This window comes from Ranitomeya variabilis, chromosome 1 (assembly GCF_051348905.1).
Source record: "Ranitomeya variabilis isolate aRanVar5 chromosome 1, aRanVar5.hap1, whole genome shotgun sequence".
NCBI classification, from domain to species: domain Eukaryota; kingdom Metazoa; phylum Chordata; class Amphibia; order Anura; family Dendrobatidae; genus Ranitomeya; species Ranitomeya variabilis.
The window spans coordinates 1,046,100,447-1,046,126,512 of record NC_135232.1 but is presented as its reverse complement, the minus strand read 5'-3'; the positions used below and the strand labels follow the sequence as shown (position 1 = coordinate 1,046,126,512).

Below are 26,066 nucleotides of genomic sequence, written 5' to 3'. Positions count from 1 at the left end.
GTACAGGCCAGCACCCCATCACCTTATGTGGTGGTACAGGCCAGCACCCCATCACCACGTGGTCGTACAGGCCAGCGCCCCATCACCTCATGTGGTGGTACAGGCCAGCGCCCCATCACCACGTGGTCGTACAGGCCAGCACCCCATCACCTCATGTGGTGGTACAGGCCAGCACCCCCTCACCTTATGTGGTGGTACAGGCCAGCACCCCATCACCTTATGTGGTGGTACAGGCCAGCACCCCATCACCACATGGTCGTACAGGCCAGCGCCCCATCACCTCATGTGGTGGTACAGGCCAGCGTCCCATCACCACGTGGTCGTACAGGCCAGCGCCCCATCACCTCATGTGGTGGTACAGGCCAGCGCCCCATCACCTCATGTGGTGGTACAGGCCAGCGCCCCATCACCTCATGTGGTGGTACAGGCCAGCGTCCCATCACCACGTGGTCGTACAGGCCAGCGCCCCATCACCTCATGTGGTGGTACAGGCCAGCGCCCCCTCACCTTACGGGGTCGTACAGGCCAGCACCCCATCACCTCATGTGGTGGTACAGGCCAGCGCCCCATCACCTCATGTGGTGGTACAGGCCAGCGCCCCCTCACCTCGTGTGGTGTTATAGGCCAGCACCCCTTCACCTCATGTGGTGGTACGGGCCAGTGCCCCATCACCTCATGTGGTGGTACAGGCCAGCGCCCCCTCACCTCATGTGGTGGTACGGGCCAGCGCCCCCTCGCCTTATGTAGTGGTACGGGCCAGTGAACCGCACATTATACAGGGAGACTCAGGCAATTGCAGATGAGTGATGACACCAATCAGCTCAGAGTTAACGCGAGCTGCACAAATAAAACTGTATTGTGATTGGTTGATATGGATGCCTGGTGAGCCTCCTCAGGCAGGGCATGCCGGGAGTTGTAGTCCAGTATCAGCTGTGCAGCGTCAACAGCAACACACAATCCTGCACTGCCTAGAGATGGAGGGGCGGAGCCCAGGCGGATGTGTAGAAATCCCGGCAGCGCTGCAGGTGACAGGACAGTCGGCCATGTTGCTCCTCCCCGGGACCGGGTTCAGCCTGGTGGCCGGCTTCTGGTCGATCTTAGACGTGGTCTTCCTGTCGGCGCTCTTCTTGCATCTGATCGGGGACTGCAGCAGCCACCGCGTCGGACTGTGCAGCGTCTTCCAGGACCTCATCCGCTATGGGAAGACCAAGCTACGGGCGCGTCCCGCGTGGCTGCGCTGGTTCGACCTGCCGAAGAGGTGAATGCTACGGTCACGTGTTGGGTCGTTGTTGTCCGTAGCAACCAATCAGGTTGCGACTTTCATCTGTAATGTGATTGGTTACTGCCCCCAGTCCACGTTCTGCCTGGACTCTTTTGCCACCTGGCAGCATTGCATGCTGGAACTTGTAGTTCGACCTCAGACCCTACGTGTGTGTGTGTGTGTGTGTGTGTGTGTGTGTGTGTGTGTGTGTTATATGTGGGGAGTTATTTTATTTTCAGGAAGCAGGTTTTCTCTTAGGGTATGTGCACACATTGCGGAATAGTGTTCGGATTTTTCAGCTGTGGTTTTGCAAAATACGCAGGTAAAGTGCACTGAGTTTTACCTGTGGATTTACCGCAGAATTCCTGCGGATTCCACCTGCGGTTTTACACCTGCGGATTCCTATTGAGGAGCAGGTGTAAACCACTGCGGAATCCGCACAAAGAATTGACATGCTGCGGAATAAACAATGCAGCGTTTCCGCACAGTATTTTCCGCAGCATGTGCACTGCGGATTTTGTTTTCCATAGGTTTCCATGGTACTGTACTATGCATGGAATACTGCTGCGAATCCACAGCGTGTGCACATACTGTAGCCTTAGGTGTGGGGGCTCCTGGGCGCCCACTGCACACACTGGCTGGTGACAGTTCTCAGAATCCGGCGTGGCCTCACATATTACATCAGTAATTTCCACTAATGTTTGTAAGGCAGATTCTCAGCACTTGTGACCGCTCCTGGTTTTGTCTTACAACTATCACCATGACCCTTCAGAGTGGCCCGAGGCTCCGCTGTGGGTTGGATTTCCGGTAACACTGAGCGCTGTAGTCACCTGTACACTGTCAGCTCGCTGCACACACGGACCGTGCTGGGAGTGCTGACCGCGCACCTACTCTACAGTGCAGGAACTAGCTGCTCCCGGAACACTCCGATGGCTGGAAGTGAGCGGCCGCAGGAAGGATAACAGTGAATTTTCTCCCTGTAGTTGCTGCTCCAGTACGGCCACATTCACACATTCAGTATTTATAAGTCAAAACCAGGAGAGGAACAATCAGGGGGAAAGTATAATAGAAACACGTCACCACTTCTGTATTTATCACCCACTCCTGACTATGGGTCAGTGTAACAATGGTGCGTGTAAGTTCATTGTCAGTCGCACATTTTTATCATTGTAAACTTTTCCTCACAGGAAGTAAATAAAGCTACAGCCCAATTCATTATTATTATACTTTGTTTTGAATCCTTTTTTTGTGCACCACTTTGGGCGGAGATTAATGAGGCACATGTGCACCGCCCTATAGAATAACTTTTGTCCAAGTGCGATCCAATACTTTGTCATTTCACACTTGGTCTATAAATATGGCCACGTGCACAAGCCCTTAGGGTATGTTCCCACGGTCAGTAAATGCTGCGGGTTGGATGCTGCCTACTTCCAGATGTTATAGCTTAGTGGATGTAATTTCAAGAAATCCAATCTCCATTATGTGTGCACGGACCCCCATGGCATCCCTGCGGAGACGGACATGTGGAGCGTCTTTCCAGACCGCAGCATGTCTATTTCTCTTGGGGAGCCGAGAGCCTCTGCAAGATAAATCTCACCCATACAATTTATTGGACACGGTGATTCCGCATGGTTCAATGATCACATGCACAATCACCTGCATTGAAAAGCCAGCAGCGCTTTGGACGGAGCGGACATGTGCTACATCCAAAGCGCTGCCTAATACTGACCGTGGGAACGTACCCTTAGATGTGTGCAGATACGGCATTGCACTCAGCTGCCCATGTAAATGATCCTCGTGTTTTATTGCACGATCTACAAAGGTTTTATTTTCCATAAAGGTGACCCTGTGCAATTTGGGCAAGAATGACAGACCACCTAATGTGTGTGTGTGTGTGTGTGTGTGATGGCTTTGTGGAGCAAGCAGGGGCAGGCTTGTTGCATTTTAACGTGCAGTTGTTTATTCGTGTGCGACAGCTTCTTACTCTGAGAAGCCGCGGACTCCCTCCTGTATACTTGGGACAACCACGTGTGCTGCCCACAGCTATAGAAGGGGTAGCGGCATTTTTATGTGAAACCCGCATACTTCCCTGGACACATCCAGAATCTCCCACCCCCCTACTGTACAGTCACGCCCCACATTCTAATCCTGGGGTGCTATACACGTGCCTACAACATGAGGGTACTGATATTAGTAGATTTATTGTTTGTGGAGTGACACTCCTAGGTGCAGCATCCATCTGATGGGTAGATTATTAGGAGACACTGATCACATTTCATTTATACCACTTTTTTTGTTTACAGGTGGTTTTGGCATTTCTATTTTTTGTCTGTAATCTGGAATGGGGCATTGCTGGGACTTCTTGTGCGCTCCTCACTGCTAGGTGTCCGATTACCACAATGGATGCAGCTGCTACTTAACTTTTTCCACAAGGACTCCAATCAAAAGATATCGGGTGAGCACACTGTTGCATTTCCTTTTCATAAACTCGCTTACAATAGGAATCCTAAGGCTATGCACCTACAAAAGGGCATTAATAAAGAGGACAATTCGCATTGTCTGTGGAGGTGGGGCAGAACAGTAGCCATCATTACTTATCAGCCATCCAGAGAAAATAGTTCATATTTGCAGACGTCTGTAATTTGTATCTATGAGGCCATGTCACACGGGATGTTTGGTTAAAAAGCCGCTACGAGAGAACGTGTTGTATTTGCACATAGGACTTGTCTGCTTGTTGCAGGAATACTCTGGATTTTCCCTGCATCATAAAGTGTGAGATCTGTGGCAATCATTGATTTTCTGCACTGTTCCCATCAGGTGCATCTTCAGTGTGCTCCAATACTATGTTCCAGTTTCCGCAGCTGCATGTCTCACGGCTGCCGCAACACATGAAGGGATTGGCGGATTGTTAGACCACCCCTGCTTGTGTTGCGGCTGACGAACAGCCATGAGACATGCAGCCGCGGGGACTGGAACATGGAGTATCTTCAGGTGCTCTAGTACTATTGGCACCCGAGCATGCTCGCTCCTCTCCTGATGCCTCCAGGTGCCATAATGAATCCTGTCAGAACAGAACACAAGCCTTTAGGGCTCATTTCCACATGCGAGGCACACGTCCGTATCTCGCATGTGGAAACCAAGCTGTGGAGCCGACACTCCAGAGCGGAGCGTGCGGCTGCATAGGAACACATGGAGCTGCACAGCTCCGCTCCAAAGTGCCGGCGCCAGAGCTTGGTTTCCACATGCGAGATACGGACGTGTGCCTCGCATGTGGAAATGAGCCCTTAGAGGCGCTGTTCATGTTCTGAGTACCCCTTTCTGCATTGGCTAAAGTCAGTGCCTGTTTGCCTTAAGGAGAACCTGTCAGAACGACGTCTATAATCAGACTAGTAGTATGGCTCTATAAGTCATAGAGCAATAATAAAAAAAAAAAAATAATAATAATAATCTGAGCCACTGCTGATAAATTGAGCATTGCAGGAACATGCAGAATAGCTTGGAAGTGCAATGTGGGTGTTTCTATGTACTCGGTTCACGCCCTCAATACACTTCCAGGCTAATCTGCATATGATTTGAAAACCCTATTTCTCAGTGATGGGGTTTTTAATTGCTACAAGAAATGTGGTGTTCCACAACCAATACCACTGGTAAACATGAATATGACACACAACTGAAAAATTGTGATAAAATGTTAATTTTTATTATTATAGATCACACAATAGCGATAAAAACATTAAGGGAAAAATATCCACAAGTGGAATGAGAAAAAACAGGAAGTGGGGTTACAGTAGGGTGCAGTTTTTATATCACAAATTGATTACGCAAATTGGAAAAATAAATAATAAAGATGCAAAGAGTAATAGTATTCAGTAAAAATAGACCGATGCATAGAATTGTATATAATGATTACAAGTAAAATAGAATAATATAACACATCTATGCAAAATAAATTAGCGCAAGTTCAATTAAATAAGATCAGAAAAGGGGGGTCACTATAAATAAATAACAATTAGTGTAACACAAAATGATATGGTCAGTAAACTAAAATGGCATCAGTGATGTAGATAAATGATATAATTAAATAAAAACCAAATAGCGTAGCTCATAGATTTAGTAAAGTGATGGTGCTAAAAATCACTCAAAAACTACATACTATGGTACTTTATTGCATAAATACACAAATAAAGGGACAGAAAATAAAATAAAAAGGAGTTTTCATACATCAGTATTACAAAGTGCCAAATTAACCTTTTAAAAGCTCAGGTGAAATGTGCGTTGTGCAGCTGCAGTGTATGTGGGGGTTTGTATCAATCGGCCAGCTTATTCATTTGGTACCGGCACCCTGTAATATTGATGTATGGACACCACTTATTTTCTGCCTCTCTATTTGTGTACTTGTGCACAGCATACCATAGTATGTAGCTTCCTGAGTGATTTTAGCACTGTCACTTTACTTAATCTATGTGCTACGATATATATATATATATAATTTTACTAATTCTGGTGGATACACAACGCTAGCTGTAATCAATTACATGTTTTGACCTATGCTACAAGTTTGATAACAGAAATCGGCCTGACGGGTTCCCTGTACTCTCGCCATGGGGCACATACTTGCTGACTAAACATTTATGAAGACGTTTGCCATCATGTGCACAATGGCTGATTTTGCTACTGAAGGTTTTCCTTTCCGCACGCTATGTGTTACAGATGGAGAGCTGTCTACCCTTATGGCTCTGTCCTTGCTGTGGCTACACAGTCTCAGACGGTTACTTGAGTGTCTATATGTGAGCGTCTTCTCCGGTGGTGTCATCCATCTTGCTCAGTATTGTCTTGGAATTGGCTACTATCTCCTCCTTGGGATAACTGTACTCGATCATGCAGAGTTGGATTACAAGAAGGGTGAGTGTGAAAAATATATTCTCAATTTTCAATATTAGATGTGAATTACTTTTCCTTTAAAAACCAGAATTTAAGGGGACATATTGAAGTATTCAATCCTGGGGAAGGGCTAGCTGCAAGGGGTGGAGGAAGAGGAAAGCACAATTTGTGTAGAAAACTGTCATGATCTATTGCTAAATCTTCCCTGTTGCATTGATTCATATGAAGAGGGTCCACGGTAAGGATACAGCCAGAATTGTGGCCATCAGTTAGCGGAGCTTTGCCTGCAGCCAGCCGCACCGTGTTGCCATAATCTTTGAACCGTCACCTGCCCATGCTCCAACTCAGCTTTGCCTTTAAAGTGCATTAGTAAAGGGGTGTCCTCCTCTGTGTTCAGGAGTACACCACACCTCAGCCTAACTGATTCCTGCGTGCCGGGGGGGTGCGCTTCTGAAGATGCTTACATCAGCGGCATGGTCCCATTGCTGATCCAGGCTGCGTGCTCTCCCATGTTTCAGCAGAGGTAGCCTTGTCTCTGCAGCATCTAGCCATCTGGCCATCTTCAAAGTTGCATTTTGCAAGCACCTGCTCCTTGCCTAGTAGTAAACCAGCCACCTCTAATACACTGCAGGGGTGGTCGGTTACTTGGGTAACAAGCTTTAACCCCTTCATGACCTTGGGATTTTCCATTTTTCCGTGTTCGTTTTTCGCTCCCCTCCTTCCCAGAGCCATAACTTTTTTATTTTTCTGTCAATTTGGCCATGTGAGGGCTTATATTTTGCGGGACGAGTTGTACTTTTGATTGACATCATTGGTTTTGCCATGTTGTGTACTAGAAAACGGGAAAAAAATTCCAAGTGCGGTGAAATTGCAAAAAAAGTGCAGTCCCACACATGTTTTTTGTTTTTGCTTTTTTGCTAGGTTCACTAAATGCTAAAACTGACCTGCCATTATGATTCTCCAGGTCAGTACGAGGTCATAGACACCTAACATGACTAGGTTATTTTTTATCTAAGTGGTGAAAAAAAAAAATCCAAACTTTGCTAAAAAAATTTTTAAAAAAATTGCGCCATTTTCCGATACCGGTAGCATCTCCATTTTTCATGATCTGGGGTCGGTTGAGGGCTTATTTTTTGCATGCCGAGCTGGTGTTTTTAATGATACCATTTCGGTGCAGATACGTTCTTTTGATCGCCCGTTATTGCATTTTAATGCAATGTCGTGGCGACCAAAAAAACGTAATTCTGGCGTTTCAAATTTTTTTCTCGTTACGCCGTTTAGCGATCAGGTTAATGCATTTTTTTTATTGATAGATCGGGCGATTCTGAACGCGGCGATACCAAATATGTGTAGGTTTGATTATTTTTTTTTGATTGATTTATTTTGAATGGGGCGAAAGGGGGGTGATTTAAACATATATATATATATATATATATTTTTATATATTATTTTTTTCACTTTTTTTTTACTTTTGCCATGCTTCAATAGCCTCCATGGGAGGCTAGAAGCTGGCACAACACGATCGGCTCTGCTACATAGCAGCGATCTGATGTTCGCTGCTATGTAGCAGAAATGCAGGTGTGCTATGAGCGCCGACCACAGGGTGACGCTCACAGCTGCCGGGGATCAGTAACCATAGAGGTCTCAAGGACCTCTATGGTTACTATTCAGAAGCATCGCTGACCTCCGATCATGTGACGGGGGTCTGCGATGCGCTCATTTCCGGCCGGAAGCGCCGGTTAAATGACGCTGTCTGCGTTTGACAGCGGCATTTAACTAGTTAATAGCGGCGGGTGAATCGCGATTTCACCCGCCGCTATTGCGGGCACATGTCAGCTGTTCAAAACTGCTGACATGTCCTGGCTTTAATGCGGGCTCACCGCGGAGCCCTGCATCAAAGCGGGGTTCTGACCTCGGACGTACTATCCCGTCCGAGGTGAGAAAGGGGTTAAACTATAGAATTAAAAAAAAATGTGTGTATATATATATATATATATATATATTACACATTACACTCACCGGCCACTTTATTAGGTACACCATGCTAGTAACGGGTTGGACCCCTTTTGCCTTCAGAACTGCCTCAATTCTTCGTGGCATAGATTCAACAAGGTGCTGGAAGCATTCCTCAGAGATTTTGGTCCATATTGACATGATGGCATCACACAGTTGCTGCAGATTTGTCAGCTGCACATCCCAAAGATGCTCCATACAAGGCAGGATGGATCCATGCTTTCATGTTGTTTACGCCAAATTCTGACCCTACCATCCGAATGTCGCAGCAGAAATCGAGACTCATCAGACCAAGCAACGTTTTTCCAATCTTCTACTGTCCAATTTCGATGAGCTTGTACAAATTGTAGCCTCAGTTTCCTGTTCTTAGCTGAAAGGAGTGGTACCCGGTGTGGTCTTCTGCTGCTGTAGCCCATCTGCCTCAAAGTTCGACGCACTGTGCGTTCAGAGATGCTCTTAGGCCTACCTTGGTTGTAACGGGTGGCGATTTGAGTCACTGTTGCCTTTCTATCAGGTCGAACCAGTCTGCCCATTCTCCTCTGACCTCTGGCATCAACAAGGCATTTCCGCCCACAGAACTGCCGCTCACTGGATTTTTTTTCTTTTTCGGACCATTCTCTGTAAACCCTAGAGATGGTTGTGCGTGAAAATCCCAGTAGATCAGCAGTTTCTGAAATACTCAGACCAGCCCTTCTGGCACCAACAACCATGCCACGTTCAAAGGCACTCAAATCACCTTTCTTCCCCATACTGATGCTCGGTTTGAACTGCAGGAGATTGTCTTGACCATGTCTACATGCCTAAATGCACTGAGTTGCCACCATGTGATTGGCTGATTAGAAATTAAGTGTTAACAAGAAGTTGGACAGGTGTACCTAATAAAGTGGCCAGTGAGTGCGTGTGTGTATATATATATATATATATATATATATATATATATATATATATATATATATATATATATATATATATATATATATAATTTTTTTTTTTTTTTTACTAAGAGGTAAACTGCAACGGTGCTTGTTTTTAACACTTTGCAATTTTACCCACTTAACCACATGAGACTTTAACCTCTGCTTATAAACAAAAATTCAGACTTGTATAACAGCAGCCGATGAAGAGAACCAGGAGGTGCGATATAAAGTCAATTTTTATTTAACACAATAATATAATCATACATAGAAAAAAACCTGTAAAAGAGCAGAAGGGGGAAGTTCAAAGCTAATTTTTATTTTTTTCCCCACTGTTTTATTGCCTTGTTCAGCATTGGTTGCTTACCCTGCATAGTAATGCCTGCTCTGGCCTTATGCTAATTGGTTAATTGCTGATTGTGGCCATTTGGTGCCTAATGCTAGCAGTCATTTCTTTTCATATACAGTTAGGTCCATATATATTTGGACAGAGACAACATTTTTCTAATTTTGGTTATAGACCTTACCACAATGAATTTTAAACAAAGCAATTCAGATGCAGTTGAAGTTCAGACTTTCAGCTTTCATTTGAGGGTATCCACATTAAAATTGGATGAAGGGTTTAGGAGTTTCAGCTCCTTAACGTGCCACCCTGTTTTTAAAGGGACCAAAAGTAATTGGACAGATTCAATAATTTTAAATAAAATGTTCATTTTTAGTACTTGGTTGAAAACCCTTTGTTGGCAATGACTGCCTGAAGTCTTGAACTCATGGACATCACCAGACGCTGTGTTTCCTCCTTTTTGATGCTCTGCCAGGCCTTCACTGCGGTGATTTTCAGTTGCTGTTTGTTTGTGGGCCTTTCTGTCTGAAGTTTAGTCTTTAACAAGTGAAATGCATGCTCAATTGGGTTGAGATCACGTAACTGTCTTGGCCATTCAGGAATATTCCACTTCTTTGCTTTAATAAACTCCTGGGTTGCTTTGCCTTTATGTTTTGGGTCATTGTCCATCTGTAGTATGAAACGACGACCAATCAGTTTGGCTGCATTTGGCTGGATCTTGGCACACAGTATGGCTCTGAATACTTCAGAATTCATTCGGCTGCTTCTGTCCTGTGTCACATCATCAATAAACACTAGTGACCCCGTGCCACTGGCAGCCATGCATGCCCAAGCCATCACACTGCCTCTGCCGTGTTTTACAGATGATGTGGTATGCTTTGAATCATGAGCTGTACCGCGCCTTCGCCAAACTTTTCTCTTTCCATCATTCTGGTAGGGGTTGATATTGGTTTCATCTGTCCAAAGAATGTTCTTCCAGAACTGTGCTGGCTTTTTTAGATGTTTTTTAGCAAAGTCCAGTCTAGCCTTTTTATTCTTGATGCTTATGAGTGGCTTGCACCGTGCAGTGAACCCTCTGTATTTACTTTCATGCAGTCTTCTCTTTATGGTAGATTTGGATATTGATACGCCGACCTCCTGGAGAGTGTTGGTCACTTGGTTGGCTGTTGTGAAGAAGTTTCTCTTCACCATGGAGATTATTCTGCGATCATCCACCACTGTTGTCTTCCGTGGGCGCCCAGGTCTTTTTGCATTGATGAGTTCACCAGTGCTTTCTTTCTTTCTCAGGATGTACCAAACTGTAGATTTTGCCACTCCTAATATTGTAGCAATTTCTCGGATGGGTTTTTTCTGTTTTCGCAGCTTAAGGATGGCTTGTTTCACCTGCATGGAGAGCTCCTTTGACAGCATGTTTACTTCACAGCAAAACCTTCCAAATGCAAGTACCACACCTCAAATCAACTCCAGGCCTTTTATCTGCTTAATTGAGAATGACATAACAAAAGGATTGCCCACACCTGTCCATGAAATAGCCTTGGAGTCAATTGTCCAATTACTTTTGGTCCCTTTAAAAACCGGGTGGCACATGTTAAGGAGCTGAAACTCCTAAACCCTTCATCCAATTTTAATGTGGATACCCTCAAATGAAAGCTAAAAGTCTGAACTTCAACTGCATCTGAATTGTTTTGTCTAAAATTGATTGTGGTAATGTCTATAACCAAAATTAGAAAAATGTTGTCTCTGTCCAAATATATATGGACCTAACTGTATATTTAGTCTGGCTGGGATAGCACGTGTGCCGGGTCACGTGCAACAGTATAAAGTGCTTGGCAGTTAAGACAGGTAAGGTGCATAAGTTTTTCATACAATCATGCTTCTTGGTCAGTCATACTACATTATGCATTGATCATATCAATCTGCTTCTTATTTGTTTTTACCTCTGCTTTCTCACAACTCGCCTGCCCTTTAACACATTCTGTGCACTCTCTCCATATCCACCCCTCTTTTCTCCCTTCTCCCATGTATAACTCTGAGGCTCTACTGACATTTCTTAGGCTAGGTTCACATTGCATTAGGGCAATCCGTTTAGCGCTAGCGGATTGCGCTAACGCAATGTTTATTTAGGGGCCGCGTTCAGGGGTCGCGTTAACGTCCCCGCTCTCGCAGATCCCCGATCTGCGAGAGCGGGGAACGGACCTCGGGCGCGCCGCGGACGCTGCAAGCAGCGTCCGAGGCGCGTCACAGAAGAACGGCACATCACTAGCGCGAGCCGAAAAAGGCACGCGCTAGTGATGCGCTGCAGGCGAAATTTACATTGCTGTCAATGGGTGCGCTAACGGACCCGTTGCACGGCGTTAATTGCGACATTTTCGCCGTGCAACGCTGTCCGTTAGCGATCACCCACTAACGCAATGTGAACCTAGCCTTACCCACTCCAAACCATCCAATACCTCCATGCAGCACTGAAAACGTTCATACAAATCATCCCACCACCTGCTCTTTCTGTTTTTTCTCCTTTTACTAGTTGCAGGCGACATCTCCCCCAACCCTGGGCCTCCCTCCACCAGCATTTATTACTCCCCTCCAGCTACATATAGAAATCCTGCTAATCTTACTAACATTCAGTGCATGCCTTCTCCTATCGCTTTCCACTGTGCTCTCTGGAATGCACGGTCTGTGTGTAACTAACTTACATTCACGATTTTTTCCGTTTCTAATTCCCTTAACCTTTTGGCTATTACAGAAACCTGTATCCAGCATTCAGACACTGCTGCCGCTCTCTCGTTTGGTGGGCTGAAATTTTCACATACCGCCAAACCTGAGAACAGATAAGGGTGGAGGTGTTGGTTTGCTCCTTTCATCACAATGTGCTTTCCAGGTTCCCCCCCCCCCCCCCCCATTTCCCTCACTTACATTTCCTTCCTTTGAAGTCCACGGCGTCAGACTCTTTAAGCCCTTCTCCTTGCGAGTGGCGGTTGTTTATTGCCCTCCAGGCTCTTCCCGCCAGTTTCTAGACCACTTTGCCACCTGGCTTACTCGCTTTCTATCCTGTGACATCCCCGCCCTCATCATGGGAAACTTTAACATCCCTATCAATGATCCCCCTCTCCCAATCTGCCTCTCATTTTCTTTCTCTAACTTCTTCATTCGGCCTCTCACAGTTTGCTAATTCTCCTACGCATGAGGACGGGAATACTCTGGACCTGGTTTTCTCCCGTCCCGGCTCGCTGCACGACTTTACTAACTCCCCTCTCCCACTCTCGGACCACAATCTTCTTTCCTTCTGTCAAGAATTGTCTCCTCACCCGGGACACCCCCACTTACCACACTTATCGGAATACACGTACCATTAGTACCCAGCAGCTTATGGATAATCTCCACACATCTTTAGCCCCCATGTCCTTCCTATCCTGTCCAGACTTAGCATTGTCACACTTCAGTAATACACTGAAGAATGCCCTAGATGAAGCAGCACCTTCTACACGCAGAAAGACCCGACACAGACAACGGCAGCCCTGGCACACTATGCAAACACGCGTTGCTCAAGGTGTGCAGACCGACAGTGGAGAAAATCTGTCTTAGCAGAAGACTTCATCCACTAAGTTCATGCTCAAAACTTTAAACTCTGCCCTTCATCTGGCCAAACAATCCTACTTCACCACCCTCATCACCTCACTATCCGACAACCCAAAACGACTTTTTGAAACCTTAAACTCCCTCCTGTAACCTAAAGTACAGGCCCCCATCACCAACCTCAGCGGTGAGGATCTGGCCACATATTTAAAATCAACCACATCCATCAGGATATCTCAGCCCAATCTCCTCACTGCCTGAATCCCCCTTCCCTGCCGCACCTCAAGCTCACTAGACATCTTTGAGCCTGTTACAGATTAAGTTTCCAAGCTCCTTGCTTCTGCTCGGCCTACAACCTGCAACAGTGATCCCATTCCTTCACATCTCCTGCAGTCTCTCTCACCAGTGGTTACCGCTCACCTGACTAAAATATTTAACCTCTCTCTTTCTTCAGGTATCTTTCCCTCATTTAAACATAGAACAGACGAGGAAATGAATCCAAAAAGATAACCTTATGTCTATAGTTAAATTGCTTTATTAAAGTGCAAGGCAAGAGAACAGTGATGACAACAGAGTCGCCCAACAGTGAATAAAAACAGAATGTAGGACACTAGAAAAATGCACCTGCTGACTCATAGAAATAATCACTATGAACATTAAATAATAATACATAGTCAGAATAACATAACCAGCAGGGGATATTACCTATACCCAATAGACCTATACTATATACCTATTGGAAGACCGCTATAGCCCATATATAATTGCACAGTAGTTCATAGACAATACCATCATTACAGAAGCTATAGAGAGCGGTACAGATAGCTAATACATCACCCTGAAACACGGTGTTGGACAGGTGCAGAGTCCCGGTGTCTGCCCCAACGCGCGTTTCGGCACTCCTTCGTCAGGGGGGGCACAGAGTGGACTACAGAAATTGTGCAGTATAAAAGGCCAAGAACCGGAAGTGAACCCGAGTCGTGCCCCGGATGTAACCTCGCGTCTCCTAGCAGCCGCCGGTACAACAAAGGAAGGTAGCGCTATCCAGGCTGTGAAGGCCGATACACGTGGGGCCCCACGTGATCCGCCCACAACAGACACTGTATCGACGCACTGTATGCATTATGGCAATGCCCCGCAAGTTGTAGGTAATTTATGTCTACGTAAGACTATCAAAATAACCCCCCCTCCCCTTCCCTCTTGTCTATATAGTGATGATGATGATTTCGCCCTTGTATGTACCTCTGCGCATGCACCCGCCGGTTTTTTTCCCTTGGAGAGCGGCAGTACAGTGTCTGTTGTGGGCGGATCACGTGGGGCCCCACGTGTATCGGCCTTCACAGCCTGGATAGCGCTACCTTCCTTTGTTGTACCGGCGGCTGCTAGGAGACGCGAGGTTACATCCGGGGCACGACTCGGGTTCACTTCCGGTTCTTGGCCTTTTATACTGCACAATTTCTGTAGTCCACTATGCGCCCCCTGACGAAGGAGTGCCGAAACGCGCGTTGGGGCGGACACCGGGACTCTGCACCTGTCCAACACCGTGTTTCAGGGTGATGTATTAGCTATCTGTACCGCTCTCTATAGCTTTTGTAATGATGGTATTGTCTATGAACTACTGTGCAATTATATATGGGCTATAGCGGTCTTCCAATAGGTATATAGTATAGGTCTATTGGGTATAGGTAATATCCCTTGCTGGTTATGTTATTCTGACTCTATGTATTATTATTTAATGTTCATAGTGATTATTTCTATGAGTCAGCAGGTGCATTTTTCTAGTGTCCTACATTCTGTTTTTATTCACTGTTGGGTGACTCTGTTGTCATCACTGTTCTCTTGCCTTGCACTTTAATAAAGCAGTTTTACTATAGACATAAGGTTATCTTTTTGGATTCATTTCCTCGTCTGTTCTTTGTATGCTATTTTTGATAACCGTCTTTTTCCAATACCTGGGCAAAATTACCTCGGCTGGGAGTAATTACTACCATTACTTAAATTAATTTAAATTATAAACTTCCCAGATGGTATATTATGTACGTTTTTTGCCCTTGGTTACCCCTATTTTGTCTCATTTAAACATGCCATCAAAACCCCTTTACTTAAAAAGCCATCCCTGGACCAGAACAGCACTGCTAACTACAGACCTGTCTTTAGCCTTTCTTTCATCTCTTAACTCCTGGAACGCTTGGTCCACTCCCGTCTAATCCGCTATCTCTCGGATAACTCTCTTCTCGACCCCTTACAATCTGGTTTCTGCTCTTTTACACTCCACTGAAACTGCCCTCACTAAAGTCTCTAATGATCTAATAACAGCTAAATCCGAAGATCATTGCTTCCTGCTGATTCTCCTGGATCTCTGTGCCGCATTTGACACTCTGGATCACCAGCTCCTCCTCACTATGCTCCGCTTTACAGGCCTCAAGGACACAGCCCTCTCCTGGTTCTCCTCCTACCTCTCTGACTGCTCCTTCACTGTATCATTTGCTGGCTCCTCTTCCTCTCCTCGTCCCCTTACTAACGGGGTTCCGCAGAGCTCAGTCCTAGGCCCCCTTCTCTTCTCTCTATACACGGCCCCTGTTGGACAAACAATCAGCAGATTTTGGTTCCAGTATCATCTCTATGCTGATGACACCCAATTATACACTTCTTCCCCCGACATCACCCCTACCCTAATTCAAAATACCAAGGGTTGTCTGTCTGCTGTCTCTAACATCATGTCCTCCCTCTATCTGAAACTAAATCTCTCCAAAACGGAACTTCTTGTGTTTCTCCCTTCTACTAACCTTATTCTACCCAACATCGAAATTACCCTGGAGGGTTCAACCATAACTCCCCGCTGTCTTGGGGTCATATTCAACACCGAACTTTCCTTTACTCCCTATATCCGATCACTCACTCGCTCTTGTCACCTGCATCTTAAAAACATCTCCAGAATCCGACCTTTTCTCACCTTTGAAACTGCTAAGACTCTTACTGTCGCTCTTATTCATTCTCGTCTGGACTACTGCAACTCTCTTCTGATCGGTCTCCCTCTTACCAAACTTTCTCCTCTCCAATACATCTTGAATGCGGCAGCCAGGGTCATATTTCTGTCCAGCCGCTTCACTGATGCCTCCATCTTGTGCCAGTCATTACACTGGCTACCCATTCGCTACAGGGTCCAATATAAACTCATCTCAGCCACAAAGTCCTCCACAGTTCTGCACCGCCTTATATCTCCTCTCTCATCTCTGTCTATTGCCCTACACGTGCCCTCCGTTCTACAAATGACCTAAGACTAACATCCCCCATAATCCGATCCTCACACCTCCGTCTCCAAGACTTCTCTCGTGCTGCGTCAGCTCTCTGGAATGCACTTCCCCAGACGATCAGACTGATACCTAGCCCCGACTTATTCAAGCGCGCTTTAAAAACCCATCTCTTCAAACAAGCCTACCACATCAACTACTCAGTAAACTAACTTTGCCCTGTTCCCTCCTTCCAAATATTATTCTGAATCTGCACCCTACTATTCATCTGTCTCCACACCCTCCATGCACACGATAACTGCACTTGATACTTGACTATTGCACTTAAACACACGGGCTAATGACCGGATCATGCAGCTTTATATGAAAATCCCTATTAATTATAATTGCCAGACCTGAAATAACAATCACTTTTAACCTATTGTGTCCCCCCATTTCCTTGTAGATTGTAAGCTTGCGAGCAGGGACCTCACTCCTAATGTCACTGCTTTAAATTGTCTTAACTTGTATTGAATTTGTCTGTACATGTCCCCGCTTAAATGTAAAGTGCTGCGGAATATGTTGGCGCTATATAAATAAAAATGTATTATTTTTTTATTATATATATATATATATATATCTTATTGAGTCATTTAGTGTGTTTATCCTCCTCCTATTTAAATGTATTATATGAAAACTACACAGGATTTTTTACACCATAGACTCTTACAACAGATTAAATATAACTAGCCTTGATCTAGACTAATTTATTGGCAGGCATCTTGATTCAGTTTTGTGCTGGGTATTTGTAATCTCTTACAATACAAGCATAGTCCTACTTCCATCTCCTATATACTATTGATGGTATACACTTCCCCCTTCTGGGCACTCTGCTCTTTTACAGGTTTTCTTTTCTATGTATGATTTTATTGTTAAATAAATTGATTTTATATCTCACCTCCTGGTTCTCTTCATCGGCTGCTGTTACACAAGTCTGAGGTTTTGTTTGTATACTAAGGTATGAAGTGCCAGTCTCTCTATATACGGACAACTTTTGATAAACTATTTATTTAACTTCTGCCTGACTGTCCTATATTTGCTGTTTTACTGACTTGGCACCTGTTTCATAATGTTTCAGATTTTGAAAATGTATGTAGGAGTAAATTAAAAAGAAGAAAAAAAAAATTCTTGTGACTAAATAGTGCTGTGCATGCGTCATGCAGCTGCTGGGTTGTGTGCTTGGTTCCCTTTTTTGTGTGTGTTGGATGAGCGGAACAAGTTATGTCTTAAAGGGGTTGTCCGATCAAAACTGACAAGTCTCCAGTCAGTCCGTATGACTGCAGATTTATGAATATCCTCGCCCCACCCCACCTCCTTACTTATATATATATATATATACACACACACACACACACACACACACACACACACACACACACACACACACACACACACACACACACACACACACACACACACACACACACACACACACACACACACACACACACGAATTCGCCGGTTTGTGACCCGGGACCGGAGGGTATGTATGAGTTGCACACACCCCAGGCCAGTGGGTGCGGCGTCGCTCCATACAATTAGGGTAAGGTTGGGTTGTGCAGATAAGAGCCGTCTCGTCACTGCGCAGAACATACGTTGTACTATTACTCTTTCAGGATATATATTTTGTCTTCTGCATACATATCTGAACACCCCTGTCATGATTCTCTACTTTTGCAGTCACCGTTCCAGGTCTCGTACTACAGCTGCGCTGGTACCACATATTTGGGTGTCTTCTTTATATTTGGGCCTCTATGCACCAGAACAGATGTCATATGATTCTCGCTGGGCTCAGGAAGGATAAATCTGGTAAGTGAAATACTGATCTAATGTCTGGGGCTGAGCTAGCTCAGATCGCGGCATTTCTAACCATTAGATCTCTTGCTACTGCGGCATCTGAGTGGTTAGATGGCAGGGTGTTGATCTGAGGCAGATGAAACCCAGTTTCCATACATGAGATGTGAAATCGGTCACATGTGAACGTACTCCTACTGCGCTCCGATTATCCGCTAGTAACCATATAGACACTGCTTTAGCGTCATGACGCACTTTGCTCTGTTCTGTTGCAGGTAAGGTGGTGACCATGCAGCACGTGATGCCGTCTGGAGACTGGTTTGACAGCGTGTCCTGCCCTCACTATTTTGCTGAACTGCTGATTTACATTTCCGTCGCCTTCCTCTTTGGACTAACACATCTTACTTGGTGGCTGCAAGTTTTGTTCGTTTTGTTTAACCAGTCGTTGGCTGCTATTTTATGCCATGAGTTTTATCTTCAGAAATTTGATTCGTACCCCACTAACAGAAAAGCATTTATACCGTTTGTGTTTTAACAACAAATGACTGACACAGCCCATCAGGAGCGGGTGTCAGGTCTCGCTTCGCTCATCACTATTAATCCTCATGGCCAATATAGGAGAATATGTGGACAGCTCTTCGGATCTCTGTTTTTAGTAAATACTTGCATTTCCAATAAAATAAAAATGTGTATAAATTGACAACTGGATGTTGCCATCCCCCTGCTACACGCTATGTATGACTGGTAAGGATAAGTAAGCATTTATTAACACAGACGTATCAGCAGAGCGCTTGCTCAGGGTGATCAGCTGAAATACATTGTAAAGGTTTTTGGTGTAATAGAACTTGCAATTCTTTTGGGGGGGTTTCACTTTTGTACTGCAATTATGTCTCATCACCAACATTAAATGCATGTTTTCTAGAGAGATGTGTGCGCTCTGTATTTAAGAAAAAAAGTGATTGTTCCTTATTGATAGAACTGGAAGCCAAAAGTTCTATGGATTGTTACAGACTCAGTCTTCACGGCATTAGGCCAGGTCCCATTAGCGTATGGCATCCGATGATTGTCTCTGCTGCCTGCGGGAGCCGAGTGTCTGTGCTCTGTGCTCCAATCCTCTAGCATTAGAAGGATCAGAGCCCAGCTCCAGAGGAGACAGAGAAAGTAATTTCTCCATCTTCTCTGCTCCCGGCGTTAGCGGGAATCGCACTGCACTCGGGTGATATCAGAGTGCAGTGCGATGTTCCATGCACACCCATAGGCTTATACGGGTGCGTGCGATCCGATTCTCAGGTGCAATCACATCATGCTGCGATTGTTTTCACATGACGAGCAGGAGCTGAGGCACCTCCTTCCCTGCCAGTCAGACGCTGGTCTGATGCTCTGCAGTGCAGGAGCATTTCAGCATAGCAGATCAGCGATCTGTCAGTATAAAAATGATGTCCCTTAGTGGGACAATGTAAAACAATATATTATGTGTAAAAATGTTTAAAAAAAAAAAAAAAATTGTAAAAAATAAAGTACACATGTGGTATCGCTGCACCCAGAACGAGCATAGTGCCACATAAAAAAAAGTTATACAGTTGTGGCCAAAAGTATTGACACCCCTGCAATTCTGACAGATAATACTCAGTTTCTTCCTGAAAATGATTGCAAACACAAATTCTTTATTATCTTCATTTAATTTGTCTTAAATGAAAAAAACGCAAAAAGAATTGTCCTAAAGCCAAATTGGATATAATTCCACACCAAACATAAAGGGGGTGGACAAAAGTATTGGCACTGTTCGAAAAATCATGTGATGCTTCTCTAATTTGTGTAATTAACAGCACCTGTAACTTACCTGTGGCACCTAACAGGTGTTGGCAATAACTAAATCACACTTGCAGCCAGTTGACATGGATTAAAGTTGACTCAACCTCTGTCCTGTGTTCTTGTGTGTACCGCATTGAGCATGGAGAAAAGAAAGAAGACCAAAGAACTGTCTGAGGACTTGAGAAACCAAATTGTGAGGAAGCATGAGCAATCTCAAGTCTACAAGTCCATCTCCAAAGACCTGAATGTTCCTGTGTCTACCGTGCGCAGTGTCATCAAGAAGTATAAAGCCCATGGCACTGTGGCTAACCTCCCTAGCTGTGGACGGAAAAGAAAAATTGACAAGAGATTTCAACGCAAGATTGTGCAGATGTTGGATAAAGAACCTCGACTAACATCCAAACAAGTTCAAGCTGCCCTGCAGTCCGAGGGTACAACAGTGTCAACCCGTACTATCCGTCAGCGTCTGAATGAAAAGGGACTGTATGGTAGGAGACCCAGGAAGACCCCACTTCTTACCCCGAGACATAAAAAAGCCAGGCTGGAGTTTGCCAAAACTTACCTGAAAAAGCCTAAAACGTTTTGGAAGAATGTTCTCTGGTCAGATGAGACAAAAGTAGAGCTTTTTAGGCAAAGGCATCAACATAGTTTACAGGAGAAAAAAAGAGGCATTCAAAGAAAAGAACACGGTCCCTACAGTCAAACATTGCGGAGGTTCCCTGATGTTTTGGGGTTGCTTTGCTGCCTCTGGCACTGGACTGCTTGACCGTGTGCATGGCAATATGAAGTCTGAAGACTACCAACAAATTTTGCAGCATAACGTAGAGCCCAGTGTGAGAAAGCTGGGTCTCCCTCAGAGGTCATGGGTCTTCCAGCAGGACAATGACCCAAAACACACTTCAAAAAGCAATAGAAAATGGTTTGAGAGAAAGCACTGGAGACTTCTAAGGTGGCCAGCAATGAGTCCAGACCTGAATCCCATAGAACACCTGTGGAGAGATCTAAAAATGGCAGTTTGGAGAAGGCGCCCTTCAAATATCAGGGACCTGGAGCAGTTTGCCAAAGAAGAATGGTCTAAAATTCCAGCAGAGCATTGTAAGAAACTCATTGATGGTTACCGGAAGCGGTTGGTCGCAGTTATTTTGCCGAAAGGTTGTGCAACCAAGTATTAGGCTGAGGGTGCCAATACTTTTGTCTGGCCCATTTTTGGAGTTTTGTGTGTTTCATTTAAGACAAACTAAATGAAGATAATAATACCAAAGAATTTGTGACTGCAATCATTTTCAGGAAGAAACTGAGTATTATCTGACAGAAATGCAGGGGTGTCAATACTTTTGGCCACAACTGTAGCTCTCAGAATAATGCAAAAATATTTCTTTCTTTCTATAAAATGATTTTATTGTGTAAAAGCTGCAAAACCTAAAAAAAACAAAAAAAAAACTGTATAAATGAGGTATCGCTGTAATCGTACTGACCTGAAGAATAAAACTGCCTTATCAATTTTACCACACACGGAATAATATAGAAAACAGTTCTTGAATTGCTGGCTTTTGTTCATTCTACCTCCCAAAAAATCAGAATACAAAGCGATCAAAAAATTTCATATTTTTATTGGTACAATTTTTGGGCACGTCAACTCGTCCGGCTATAAAAACAAGCCCTCACATAACTGTTGGCTGCAATATGGTAAAATGATAGCTCTCAAAATATTTGGTTGTAAAAACGATTTTTCAGTTAAATCCATGCGGAGCAGGGGGAATCGAAAAAGGACCCATAGATTGGAAATTTTACTGATAATGAGAAAAGAATAATATTAAAAACAAGATAAAAACCGAACAATAAATCCGGAAGAAGATGATGGGGTACAACATCATGATAGAAAAAGAACCAAGAAATTAAATTAAACAGGTCATACTAAAGATAGGAGGCGAAGCTCAAAGATTCATTGAGACCTCTAGGAGTCAGAGTATCTAGCAAAACAATCCATTTGGTTTCGATCTGTGCCAAGCGTTTTTTGTTGTCACCACCTCTGATGCCTAGATGGAGTACATCAATCCCCCTAACTGAAAGCAGTCTCTCATTACAATTAGGCCGGGATCACACATGCGAGAAACACGTCCGTGTCTCGCATGTGAAACCCAAGCTTTGGCGCCGGCACTGTGGAGCGGAGCGTGCGGCCGCATAGGAACACATGGAGCTGCACGCTCCGCTCCAAAGTGCCGGCGCCAGAGCTTGGGTTTCACATGCGAGACACGGACGTGTTTCTCGCATGTGTGATCCCGGCCTTATGGTGTGACCCAAAGTGATGAGGGATCGTTTTTAAGTCAGTCGTAGTAGACACTGTCCTGGCTGCGCCAATGTCCCGCACATGCTCCCGTACACAAACTCTGAGTTCACGAGTAGTAAGACCAACGTATACCTTCGGGCATGGACAGGTGGCATAGTATATTACGTTGGTAGTGCTGCAGGGTTTGCGTTGTCTTATTGGGAATTCTTTAGAGCCATCGCTCAAAGTAAAATTCGAGCAGCGCAGGACATTGGCGCAGGCAAGACAGTGCCCACACGGAGTGGATCCTGGGCGAGTCCCACTTGTACCGAAAGTGTTTATTGGAGCAGGAGTGTAATGGCTCCTAACCAACATGTCACTAAGGTTCTTACACCTTTTCGGGGTCATGAGGGGGAGACTGCCCAAGGCGGCAGCCAGAGAGGGTTCTGTTCGAAGGACAGGCCAATGTTTCTTTAGGATGGAGCGCATACTCTCCCATTCGTGATTATAGGTGGAGACTAACCTGATAGGTCCACCGCCACCCACAGCACGAAGTTGCGTAGTAGAGTGTAATAGATCACTCCGAGGGGTTTTCTTGGTACGATCGTAGCCAGCTTTAACAGATCTGCGGCTATAGCCGCGGGCCATAAACCTCTGTTTTAGGTCAGTTGCCTGTAATTCAAATTTGGCCTCAGAGGAGCACATTCGCCGCATCCTGAGGAACTGTCTGACCGGGACGGCCCTGACCGTGGCTGGATAATGGGCAGAGGTAGCGTGCAGTAAAGAATTAACAGAGGTTGGCTTCCTGAATACATCCGTCTGGATGCGCCGGTCGGAATCGACCTCGAGACGAATGTCCAAGAAGTCAACCGTAACTGCATTGAAAGTATATGTGAGCCGTATGTTGCACATGTTGTCATTAAGAGTCCTCATGAAGTCCTCGAGCTGTGGACGGATCCCCCCCACAAAAACAGGATGTCATCAATATAGCGATACCAGCACAGCACATGACATGGGCAGCGGACAGTGGGCCCCCATCGCCAAAAATATCCCTCTCCCAGGCGCCAAGGAGGAGATTGGCATACGAGGGCGCACACGCCGTGCCGCGCTTCTGTAAATAGAAATTGTCCTTGAAGACAAAAAAGTTGTGGATGAGGATATAGTCCACCAGCTCGAGGATCAGCTCACACAAAGGGCCGTCCAGGTCGGAGGTCTCCAGGAAACGGCAAACAGCATCCAGCCCCTGGGAATGGTCGATGCAGGTATATAGGCTCTCGATGTAGGCTGTGACAAGAATTGTGTCATGGTCCACAAGGATGCCATCGACCCTCGACAGAACGTCCATAGTGTCTCTCACATACGAGGGTAGGGTCTCAACCAGGGGTTTGAGATAGTAATCAATACATTGACAGATGGGATCACAGATCCCATCAATCCCAGACACAATAGGACGCCCCGGAGGGTCAAGATAAAATGTTGGAGCCCTGGGTGACTTGACCATCAATCCATGAAATACCTGTTTAGTGATAACATTTTCCTCAAAAGCCCTGATAAGGATATTTTGTAATTCCCGCAAATAAGAGACCGTAGGGTTGGAGGACAGCCTGAGGTATGTATTAGAGTCCTTGAGCTGGCGGTAAGCTTCCCGCTTATACTTCACACACGGCCAGACTACCACATTCCCCCCTTGTCCGCCGGTTTAAAAACATCATCTTTCAAAGATTGTAATTGGTCAATGGCTTGATGCTGTTTAGATGTCAAATTGTCATATGTCCGAAATCCTCGCCTACCAATTTGGTAAAGATTTCTATTGCCGGAGACAGGGACAAGGGGGGAAACCTGGCAGATCTTGACCGAGCGGAAGGAGGAAACTTACTTATATCAGATGTATTTTGTTCCTCAAGCAGGTCCTCCAAATCACAGAGTGTCTCCCTCTCGATATCACTCATCGCCTCAGCGGTATCTCTTTTGGTATGGAGCTTCTTGAGGATTAATTTGCGGGAAAACAAATGGAGGTCCTTCAGGGCTGCAAAATAATTAAAGGGATTAGTGGGGGAGAAGGTCAAGCCCCTACTCAGGACATCCAACTGATCCTTCCTAAGGATATGTGCTGAGAGATTTAACACCTGTAAACCCCCCTGTGTACCCACGCGGGCAGTCCTTCCTCCCGATGTTTTGTTTTTGGTATATTGTCTCATCACAATTCTTTTATTAATGGGCCCTGAGGTGGATGGAATACTAGGTTGAGACACAGTAGTTACATCTTCATCACAGGTAGATCTATTGGAGCGTCTAGATCTAGACCTGGAATAGTTAGTATTCCTAAATTTGGCACGAGATCGTCCAAATGGATTCTGCCATCTATAAACTGCAAAGTTGTTTATCCTGAGCATCTCGCTGAAATTTCTTCGCTTTGGTGGATTGAATGTCGCTAGCCCATTTCTGGAGCTCAGCATCGACCTCATCATTCAATTTTTTGAGAGCGTCTCCTGTCATGTCTTTTTGTAGAATAACCTGTAAACCGTCAATTTCTGTCTCAATAGACTCCAATGACTCATGGTTCATCTGTTTAAGAAGGACCATGAAACCCTTTGAGCAGGTATTAGTTAAATCTTCCCATTTGCCCTTGAAGTCCTCATCAGCTATAGGAAATGAGGGAAAAACCTGTATTAAGTGAGCAGGACGGGGTGTGGCGACTCCTGACCGCCGCATTCATAATAAGTTATGCCACTTTAGTGGTGTACCTTCCGCCAGAAATGTTACGCCAGTCCCGGACTGGAGGATCAGTACTAGCGAAGGGCACGCCCCTAAGAAAAAGACCAAATTCATTAACTGGCATGCGCTTTGGTTTTGCCCACCTTTGAGGACATGTTTTTTTGATAAATTCATACAATTCAACATTTTTTTTGCCCAACAGAAATGTTCACCCTTTGTTTTTTAGGCTAACTACATATCATTACCCCGTACATAGTGGCCACTGACTGTCTGGCCCTATCTATAAGATCACATGGGCATATAAAAAAAATTGTCTGCACTTCATCCAGAAAAAATGGGCGATTTTCATCTCGCTTGTCATCCGCACGCCGTCCATTTTAATACATCAGCAGTTACAAATTTACAAGATCTAATTCAGTTTCCTACGTTAAAGAAACACTCCCAATATTCCTTCATTGCTAAGCCTGTGTAACAGCGTGCACCGTAGTGTCACTGACCGCCGTGTTCCCAGTTCCCAGCCCGGCTCCGCTCCTCTCCGCTGACCCTCCTGGTCACACTGCGCTCCATGTGCAAGCTCAAAGTGGATTTATCCTGCTAGTGATCGTCCTCCGTGTTATACCGCCGTCTGCCTGTCTCCTCAGACTGCAGGGGCGAGCCTTGTCAGACATAACGAACAAATAAATACATGCTGCCATTATTTTCCTGTGAAATTCAGTCCGTGAAAAAAACACGCAGAACATTCCAACTGAGTAGCATTGAACAGACTGCTGTTGCTTTTTCCATGAACAGACCGAAAATATTGTTGTGTGAACCTGGACTAAGGCCACATTCACCATTTGTAAGACAAAACCAGGAGTGGGGATAAATACAGAAGTGGTGACGTGTTTCTATTATACTTTTCCTCTGAATGTCACACTCCTAGTTTTGGATTACAGATCCTGAGGTAAAAAAAAAAGTTTTTGCCAATTACCAGAGCTGATCACTAGGGGCGCTAGCGTTCGTGTTTCTATGACCACTAGGGGGAGCTAGGAGCAATCCAGCATTCCTAATACTGTTCCGTTGCTCACAGGATTGTCACGTGTCCATGTTCTGAACACTAGAGCGTACCTCTGTAGCCTCCTGTTGTCTGCTATCCTAGGCCGGCTTGTTGTAGCAGCTGATGTGTCTCCGAGTCCACATTCCTTCAAAAAAATGGCGTCTGTTC

General features: G+C 45.1%; 1 protein-coding gene across 1 annotated transcript; it reads left to right on the top strand.

The window, feature by feature from the left end:
- The first annotated feature begins 903 nt into the window (after nucleotides 1-903).
- Nucleotides 904-18,992, top strand: SRD5A3 (steroid 5 alpha-reductase 3). Its single transcript, XM_077279745.1, has 5 exons — nucleotides 904-1,258; nucleotides 3,565-3,716; nucleotides 5,972-6,163; nucleotides 17,956-18,084; nucleotides 18,345-18,992. The coding sequence occupies exons 1-5, from the start codon at nucleotides 975-977 to the stop codon at nucleotides 18,602-18,604; spliced, it is 1,017 nt and encodes a 338-aa protein (XP_077135860.1). The 5' UTR covers nucleotides 904-974; the 3' UTR covers nucleotides 18,605-18,992.
- Nucleotides 18,993-26,066: the final 7,074 nt, after the last annotated feature.

Coding starts and splice junctions, on each gene's coding strand:
- SRD5A3 (XM_077279745.1), top strand. CDS start 975: ATGGAGGGGCGGAGCCCAGGCGGATGTGTAGAAATCCCGGCAGCGCTG. Junction 3,717..5,971: donor CTCCAATCAAAAGATATCGG/GTGAGCACACTG, acceptor TATGTGTTACAG/ATGGAGAGCTGTCTACCCTT. Junction 18,085..18,344: donor GCTCAGGAAGGATAAATCTG/GTAAGTGAAATA, acceptor GTTCTGTTGCAG/GTAAGGTGGTGACCATGCAG.